Source organism: Microcebus murinus, chromosome 24, assembly GCF_040939455.1.
Source record: "Microcebus murinus isolate Inina chromosome 24, M.murinus_Inina_mat1.0, whole genome shotgun sequence".
Lineage (NCBI taxonomy): Eukaryota > Metazoa > Chordata > Mammalia > Primates > Cheirogaleidae > Microcebus > Microcebus murinus.
In genome coordinates this window covers 22,974,171-22,983,432 of record NC_134127.1, presented here as the reverse complement: position 1 = coordinate 22,983,432, position 9,262 = coordinate 22,974,171, and the positions used below count along the sequence as shown (strand labels likewise).

Here is a 9,262-nt window from a genome sequence, read left to right as displayed (position 1 = left end):
AAACCCTGGAAGCTGCCTGAGCTCTGACCCACCCAGGGATTCTGGAGCCAAAGACTCCCGGCCTCAGAACTGGGTCTTTAACGCCAAAGGTCAGGGGAGGCTTGGTGTGGGGGACCTGGGGGTGATCTTAATGTGGTGGCCGCCGCAGGGCCCCGGCTTGCAGGAGGTGACACACACAGACCTGTGCCATGGAGTCCCAGTCCCTGCGGTCAGTTCATGGACAAGCCAAGCGCCCACCACGTTAGGGACACGGCAGGGGACCCTGGTGGCTGAAGCAGAGGGTAGGGCCCTAATCCAATGACTGGTGTCCCCAGGAGAGGAGGGGATGAGGATACAGACACACAGGGGCGACGACGTGAGGACACGGGGAGGAGACGGCCAAGGGGAGAGGGCTCAGGGGAAACCAGCCTGCCGCCACTTTGATGTCAGACTTGCAGCCCCAGAACTGTGCGCGAGTAGATGTCTGCGTTCAAGTCACTGGGTCCGCGGTACCGTGACGGCGCCAGGCTGCAGTCAGGAGAGGAGACCGGGTCTGTGCGCTTGGGGCTGTCCCCGAGGGCTGCCAGCTCCACTGCCCACGGCAAGAGACCCCCACAGAGCCCCAGACTCTGCCGGGAACCGCGGGGCTTGGGGCTGGCGCAGGGAGAAAGCACCTGCCAGGCTGGCTGCTGTCCCTTCTCCGCGCTCACTGTCCGAAGCCCAGGGGCTGTGGCCAACACAGGGACGGGGGCAGTGCCAAGTCCTGGGGACAGAAGGGGAGGGGACTGCTTGCTTCCTGCCTCCCCCGAAGCCCTATCCCCTCCTGTTCTTTTTTTTTTTTTTTTTTTTTGAGACAGAATCTCACTCTGCTGCCCGGGCTAGAGTGCCGTGGCGTCAGCCTAGCTCACAGCAACCTCAGACTCCTGGGCTCAAGCGATCCTCCTGCCTCAGCCTCCCCAGTAGCTGGGACTACAGGCATGCGCCACCATGCCTGGCTAATTTTTTCTATATATATTAGTTGGCCAATTAATTTCTTTCTATTTATAGTAGAGGCGGGATCTCGCTCTTGCTCAGGCTGGTTTCAAACTCCTGACCTTGAGCAATCCGCCCACCTCGGCCTCCCAGAGTGCTAGGATTACAGGAGTGGCCACCGTGCCGGCCACCCTCATGTTCTCTTGTTCACCCAGTGATCAGGGCGTGGGTGGAACCCCGCTGGGCTCCCGTCCTCTGCAAACACTTCCCAGAGCCCCCATCCAAGCAGGAGGTTTCCTTTCTTCACCTTGCACTATGCCCTTGGATGCAATGTGTTCACTTCCACCCTAAGCCAGTCACATCAGTTTTATAAATTGCCTTTATTAAAAAATAAAATAAAATTGCACGGGAACATAAAACTCAGCAAAAATGGTATGTGTCAGTGCATTCGATCTGTTGCCACCATCCTATGCTTGAGGTCTAGGGCTTATTATTTATTTCTTGTCTGAAGGACTCAGCTTGTTCAATAATTGCTGAGTCTTCACTTTTGCAAACACACCCTGACAAAGGAAATCAATGTTACCAGTTACAGTTTCAGTGGACCCTGGAGAGCTTGTTTTCAGATGTTGCCCCTCCCAGACTCGTACATCAATGACAATGAGCTTAACACACCATTTGTAGCTGATAATTTAACATATTTCTCTGAAACACCCCTGTGCTCACTGCAGATCTTGGGAAGAGTGTTGAATGGATTCTGGTCTGCAGATAACACTTCCTTGCCCCTCTTGGCTTCCGCAGTCTCTTTCTTTTTTTATATTTTTATTTTTTTGAGACAGAGTCTCACTCTGTTGCCCGGGCTAGAGTACCCGGCATCTAGGCATCAGCCTAGCTCACAGCAACCTCAAACTCCTGGGCTCAAGTGATCCTCTTGCTTCAGCCTCCTGCTGGGACTACAGGCACTTGCCACCATGCCTGCCTAATTTTTTCTATCTATTTTTAGTTGGCTGATTAATTTCTTTCTATTTTTAGTAGAGATGGGCTCTTGCTCTTGCTCAGGCTGGTTTCGAACTTCTGATCTTGAGCTATCAGCCTGCCTTGGCCTCCCAGAGTGCTAGGATTACAGGCGTGAGCCACCACACATTCTCTTTAAAATATGATGCAGGACAGAAAGTTCTTCAGCTCTCATAAAGCCATGTAGGATGAGACTGCCTAAAACATTCTGCGATGTTCCATCCTAATCCAGGATAATCTGCAAGAAAAAAAAAATAGACAACTATCCATCTCTCTTACTATATTCAAATTGAAATGAATACCACTGCTTGGGGCTTTCTCTCTGACTTTGGGCTGCATCATAAAAGAATTGTGAGGCCGGGTACTCATGCCTGTAATCCTAGTACTCTGGGAGGCTGAGGCGGGAGGATCCTTCAAGGTCAGGAGTTAGAAACCAGCCTGAGCAAGAGCAAGACCTTGTCTCTACTAAAAAAAGAAGTTAATTGGCCAACTAAAAATATATAGAAAAAATTAGCCGGGCATGGTGGTGCATGCCTGTAGTCCCAGCTACTCGTGAGGCTGAGGCAGGAGGATCGCCTGAGCCCAGGAGTTTGAGGTTGCTGTGAGCTAGGCTGATGCCACGGCACTCTAGCCCAGACAACAGAGTGAGACTCTGTTGAAAGAAAGGAAAGAAAGAAAGGAAGGCAGGAAGGCAGGAAGGCAGGAAGGAAGGAAGGAAGGAAGGAAGGAAGGAAGGAAGGAAGGAAATTAATTGTGTCTGTCTTTGGAATGGTGACAGGAGCCCAAACTGTCACATTGGAAGGGCCTCTGAGCAAGGTCTCTCTGACCGTCCCCTGCCCTCGTCTCCACCTCTCTTCCCGAAGAGAGTCACAGAAACCAGAATTCCTCTCCCCCAACCCCAGGTGGTCCCAGAAACTAGAACTCCTCTCCCTCAAAGCAAGTCATAAAATCTAGAGTTGGTCCCTCTCTGCTTTCTCCCTTCCACTTTGAAGATCTTCGTTCCAGAGGGTCCTGCCCCACACCTGGGAGGAAGGAATGCCACAGGGGAGGCCGGGAAGAATCTGCACGCACAGGCCTCGCGGGTGGCTCCCTCACATTTCTAGAAGGATGTCCTTTTTTCATTGAAGGTAAGCATGAAAGACAGTTTTCCCTGGGTCTTTGGCTCTTCATTTCTGAAGGCTCCCATCATGTGAAACTTTGATTGAATGAATTTGTCATCCTCTTCTCTTGTTTACCTGTCTTTTGTTCTAGGATAGTCAGCTGTGACCCTCCCGATGGGGAGGAAAGGTATCACTCCTCTCTACCTCTCCACCCGACACAACCTTGCCCACCGATTGGGAGAATACATCTGCATATCATGTATCTTACGAGGAATAAATATACAGAACGTACAAAGAGCTACAACTCAACAGCAACAACCAAACAAACAACCAATAAACAAACAAAACGAGCAAAAAACAAACAACCCAATAAAAAAAAAATGGGCAAAGCACTTGGAATAGATATTTCTCCGATATACAAATGGCCAATAAGCATAAGAAAACATCTCTAATTGTTAGGGAAAAACAAATAAAACCACAATGAGGGCTGGGTGTGGTGGTGGCTCAGGCCTGTAATCCTAGCACTTTGGGAGGCCAAGGGGGGAGGATTGCTTGAAGCCAGGAGATGGAGACTGCAGTGAGCTACGATGACAGCACTGCACTCTAGCCTGGACAAAAAAACAGAGTGAGACGCTGTCTCAAAAAACAAAACAAAACAAAACAAAAAGCCAAACAAACACAATGAGCTACCACACCATATCCATGAGGATAGCTATTATATGTATATATATATATATATATATATTTTTTTTTTTTTTTTTGAGACAGAGTCTCACTTTATTGCCCAGGCTAGAGTGAGTGCCGTGGCGTCAGCCTAGCTCACAGCAACCTCAAACTCCTGGCTCCTCCTGCCTCAGCCTCTTAGCTGGGACTACAGGCATGCGCCACCATGCCCGGCTAATTTTTTGTATATATATATTAGTTGGCCAATTAATTTCTTTCTATTTATAGTAGAGACAGGGTCTCGCTCTTGCTCAGGCTGGTTTGAACTCCTGACCTCGAGCAATCCGCCCGCCTCGGCCTCCCAGAGAGCTAGGATTACAGGCGTGAGCCACCTCGCCCGGCCTATGTATATATTTTTAAAAACCAGAAAATAGGCCAGGCGCAGAGGCTCACGCCTATAATCCTAGCTCTCTGAGAGGCGGAGGCAGGAGGATCGCAAAAGGTCAGGAGTTCAAAACCAGCCTCAGCAAGAGTAAGACCCCAACTCTACTAAAAATAGAAAGAAATTAATCGGCCAACTAAAAATATATAGAACAAATTAGCTGGGCATGGTGGTGCATGCCTGTAGTCCCAGCTAGTTGGGAGGCTAAGGCAGGAGGATCACTTGAGCCCAGGAGTGTGAGGTTGCTGTAAGCTAGGCTGACGCCACGGCACTCACTCTAGCCCAGGCAATAGGGTGAGCCTCTGTCTCAAAAAAAAAAAAAAAAGAAAAGAAAAGAAAGGAAAAAAACCAGAAAATAATGTGTTGGTGATGACGTGGAGAAATCAGAACCCTTGTGCATTGATGGTGGGAGTGTAACATGGTATAGCTATGCAAACAGGGTGATGGTCCCTCAAAAAATTAAACATAGAATGCTCTGGCAATTCTACTTATGGGTATGCACCAAAAAGGACTGAAAGAGGTGCCTTGAAGAGATATTTGTCACCCATGTCCACAGCAGCATCGTTCACATTAGCCAAAATGCAGAAGCAACCCAAGTCTCCATCAATGAGAGAGTGGATAAACAAAAAGCGGTCTTGACACACAGTGCAAGATTATCCAGCCATTAAATATGTGGCCGACGCTGAGCCTCAAAGCAGGAGGTGGCAGGTGGAAGCATTCCAGGCCAAAGGATGCGCAAAGCAGTTAGAACAGGGCAGGGGTGCGGGGGAGGAGCCAGGAGGAGCAGGGTGCTGTGTTGCAGGGCAGTCTGGAACAGGGAGTGGGTGCTGGGCCAGGCCGCGGGGAGCAGGGGCCCTGTGGGGCTCAGGATCCAGCCCTTGGGAGGGGAGCCCAGCTGAGCAGGGCTCTGGGGTCTGAAGCAGGGCAGAGGTGAGACGGGTGCCCACCTGGGCAAGCTGGGAGGAAGGACAGGGCAGGGGGGAAGATGGGCTAGATCTGTGCTGAGCCTCAAGGCAGCTGTTGGCTATTTAAATGTAAATTGTTAAAATTAAATAAACTTGGTTGGGTGTGGTGGCTCACGCCTATAATCCTAGCACTCTGGGAGGCCCAGGTGGGAGGATCGCTCAAGGTCAGGAGTTTGAAAACAGCCTGAGCAAGAGTGAGACCCCATCTCTACTAAAAATAGAAAGAAATTAGTGGGACAACTAAAAAATATATAGAAAAAATCAGCCGGACATGGTGGTGCATGCCTGTAGTCCCAGCTACTTGGGAGGCTGAGGCAGGAGGATCACTTGAGCCCAGGAGTTTGAGGTTGCTGTGAGCTAGGCTGACACCACGGCACTCTAGCCCGAGCAACAGAGTGAGACTCTGTCTCAAAAAAAAAAAAATTAAGTAAACTTTAAAACTCACTTCCTCAGCCTCACTAGCACATTTCAAGTGCCTGGTGCACACCTGTACCCAAGTAAACCCTGCTCCGGTAGCCGGGAGAAAGGCCACGTGGCTGCCCGTGGCCAGTGGCTGCTCCACGGGACAGAGCACAGCAGACCCGCCACCTGCCAGGAAGCCCCGGCCAGTGCTGGTCTAGACCACACAGCGCCTGGGCCACCAGAGCAGGGCTCAACAGCACAGGGAAGTGTCATTCTCTGAACAATGATTCTGCCGTCCCAAGAACATGAGGACTGAACTCCGATTTTTTTCTTTTGCTAAAAACTCTTTCCTAAGGAGGCCAGCTGTGTCAGGCTGACAAACGGTAAATTCCCACCAAGCGGCTTTTGTTAACTAAATGAAGCAGTGTACTTCCCGACCTGATTCTGGTATGGCATTAACCTCACCTAAAAGATAAGAAGCCCCTGTCTTAACTCAAGCATCCTAGCAGATGTCTATCATAAATTTAAAATGTCTTAACTCAAGCATCCTAACAGATTTAAATTTAAAGCATCTTAAAACATCCTAGCAGGTGTCTATTGTAAATTTAAAATGTCCTCCTGTCTGGACCTCCCAGAGTGCACACAACCTTATCTTAAAATAAGCACATCCGGCCGGGGGCGGTGGCTCACGCCTGTAATCCTAGCTCTCTGGGAGGCCGAGGCGGGCGGATCGCTCGAGGTCGGGAGTTCGAAACCAGCCTGAGCAAGAGCGAGACCCCATCTCTACTATAAATAGAAAGAAACTAATTGGCCAACTAATATATATAGAAAAAATTAGCCAGGCATGGTGGCGCATGCCTGTAGTCCCAGCTACTTGGGAGGCTGAGACAGAAGGATCACTTGAGCCCAGGAGTTGGAGGTTGCTGTGAGCTAGGCTGACGCCATGGCACTCACTCTAGCCTAGGCAACAAAGCAAGACTCTGTCTCAAAAAAAAAAAAAAAATAAGCATATCCTTTCTGGTCTTCTAGATAAAGCCTAACTCTCTCAGCCAATTGCCAGCCAAAGAATCTTTAATCCCACCTATAACCTGTAAGCCCCCCGCTTCCAGATATCCCACCTTTTTGGGCCAAACCAATGTATGCCTCTCATGTATTGATTTGTGACTTTGCCTGTAACCCCTGTCTCTCTGAAAATGTATAAAACTGAACTGTGACCCAGCCACAGCGAGCCCACTTGCTCAAGGCTTCTTGGGAGTGGCTCCGGGTCATGGTCCTCAAATTGGGCTCTTTCAAATATTGGGCTTTCAAAAATTGGGCTCTTTCAAATATTTCAGGGCTTGGATTTTTCCGTCCACAAACACAAAGAGCAACGTCACTGTCGTCTTGGCTTTATTGAATGAAGCACCCTCAACGCTACCGAGATGCCTCACAACAGACGGCTGCTTTTGCTGCAAATCTATGAATTGGTCAGTCAAAGGAAATCAGCACCCCAAATGTCCGCCCCACTGTGTCCCCCGCACAGGACACTACTGGTCCTTAGAGACAAAGGGACAATGCATTTATACCCAGAGGGTTAATAACGCCCGATTTCTCCTGGATCTCAAATGACATCAAATTTGATTCATTTCATTTAAAGAAAATCACACTTTTTTTGCAAATCTTTTCAGAGCAATGCTGCTGGTCACCAGAGACGCGCGCACGGCCACCTCTGGACGGACGGGAAGAACGGCGCCCCAGCGGAGGGAGGGATGGGCGGCAGCGCCCGCTGGGTGCGGGCACACGCCAGGCGCTACATCTTCGCGACCACCGGCGGGTTCCGGGCGTGGGTCTCCAGCCACTCAATGAGGATCTGATTCAACTCGGCGGGCCTGGGGCGGTGGAGACAAAAGGCTGCACACACGTGTCGGGCCGGCACCCCACGCTGAGGCCGAGGCGCGCGAATGAATGGCTAAGCCAGGCGCGGCCGCACAATGGGACCGGCAAGGCTCGGGGGCAGGGGAACAGGGCCCGTCCCATCTCCTTACTTCTCCATCTGCGTCCAGTGCCCACAGTCCTTGATGTGCCCCCTTTTCAGGTGGGGGATCTGAAAGAAACCCCAGCCAGAGGGTAAATAGGAGAAGGCAGGCGGGTCTGTGTCAGGTCAGGGCTGTGAGCGTGGGGGACACTTAACCCTCTGCTCCCCGGGCAGGGCCCTGCGTTGCTTGGGAGACGAAGGATGAGTGGAGGGCTGGCCACGCCAGCGCAGGGGAGGGGAGTGTCAGTCGGGTTGCTGCTCGCAGGAGGTGACAGTGATGTCACCGAGGAAGCCCCTTGTCAGGGAGGTGCCCCAACCCGCCGTCCCCTCTGGCATGACGGGGTGAGACCTCCGCTGCCGCCTCCCCTCTGGGCGGGATGCTCTGAGACCCCCGTGGGGGCCAGGCCTCCTCACCCAGTCCTCCATGTGCTTGGACATCTGAGGATGGAGCACGAAGTCCTTCTCCGCCGTCACCATCAGCGCCGGGATCAGGATCTGGGGAGGGAGAGCAGGAGACGGAGCCGCCGGTCCCCCCACCCGCCCCCGTCTCTCGGGGAGACCCGTGTCCACCGCACCACCATGGCCCTGGCTTTGTGTCTGCCGGACGTGGCATGAAGGTGACCGATGCTATGAAACTGAACCAATGGCACCGGAAGGGAGGAAAGGTGCCCTTGTGGCCGGGCGTGGTGGCTCCCGCCTGTAATCCCAGCACTCTGGGAGGCCGAGGCAGGAGGATTGCTCAACGTGTGTGAGGTCCTGTTCTTGACATTTTACGTGCATTGACCCATTTCATCCTTACACAGCTCTACGAGGGAGGCACTGTTCTTGTCTTTTTCATATTGCAAAAGAGGCAAGAAAGGATCAGAGTGGTTAAGTGCCTTTCCCAAGGTCACACAGGAATTAGACCCAGGCTGACTCACTCACTCCCCGGCCTGCTATTACCCACTATGTCATACGCTCTCCAGCCTCGAGACCTAACTCCAGGAGGTCAGGGCCTGATCTGTTTTGTTTGCCGTCCCCAAGGTCTGGCACGCTGCCTGGCACGTAGCAGGTGCGGTCACTCCCATTGAGCGGACTGGGGAGATAACCAGGACTGCGGAGGGAGCTGATGAAAGCCTGGCCACCTGCGTGACCTCGTGGGGGAAAAGCGCGATTTCCTGCAGGTTTTTACTGTTTTTGATGCAAACTGGGACCTCCACTCCCCCCTTGCAGACCCAGAGAGTGGAACGTCATTTTCTGCTTGACAAATGAGGACACTGAGGCCCAGAGATTGACTTGTTCAAGGTGACACAACCAGAGGCCAAAGCCACGTCTCTGTCAGAGTACAGAACGCTCCTCCGAAGCTCCACCCCGGGCCACGTGCTGCCCTGGCCGGAGGACCACAGGGAGACCCGGCATTCGGATAGAGGCTGCAGTCGCATGGACACGGCCCTGCTCTGTCCCCCACGCCAGGCTCCACCATTCCATGGGAAACCCTGGGGCGGAGTCACCCCCAAACCCAGAGGGAAACGAGGAAGCCGGCAGGTCTGTCCCCCCAGCTCTGGCCGAGGGTCGTATCAGGTTGGACCAACGGGAAGCCCTGATGGTGGCTCCATGGCAACGACGCTGCAGGCAGCTCTCACCTTGCGTCCCAAGCCTCGGCAGGCCCACCGCCAGTTCCTTTCCATGTTTCGGTACCAGTTTAGGGGGCCCCTGGGGGACAGATGAGAAGGTA

The 9,262-nt window shown here is 52.2% G+C and overlaps 1 protein-coding gene across 1 annotated transcript in view; it reads right to left on the bottom strand.

Annotated features, from left to right (window-relative positions):
* Positions 1-6,906: 6,906 nt before the first annotated feature.
* EPHX2 (epoxide hydrolase 2) overlaps positions 6,907-9,262 on the bottom strand; it is a 39,910-nt gene continuing 37,554 nt past the window's right edge. The window contains exons 16-19 of the mRNA XM_075997382.1: positions 9,171-9,240; positions 7,963-8,043; positions 7,559-7,617; positions 6,907-7,402 (exon numbers count right to left, since the gene is read on the bottom strand). Of these exons, the coding sequence (XP_075853497.1) occupies positions 7,324-7,402; positions 7,559-7,617; positions 7,963-8,043; positions 9,171-9,240 (289 nt within the window). The 3' untranslated portion in view covers positions 6,907-7,323. The remainder of the gene's footprint in view (positions 7,403-7,558; positions 7,618-7,962; positions 8,044-9,170; positions 9,241-9,262) is intronic.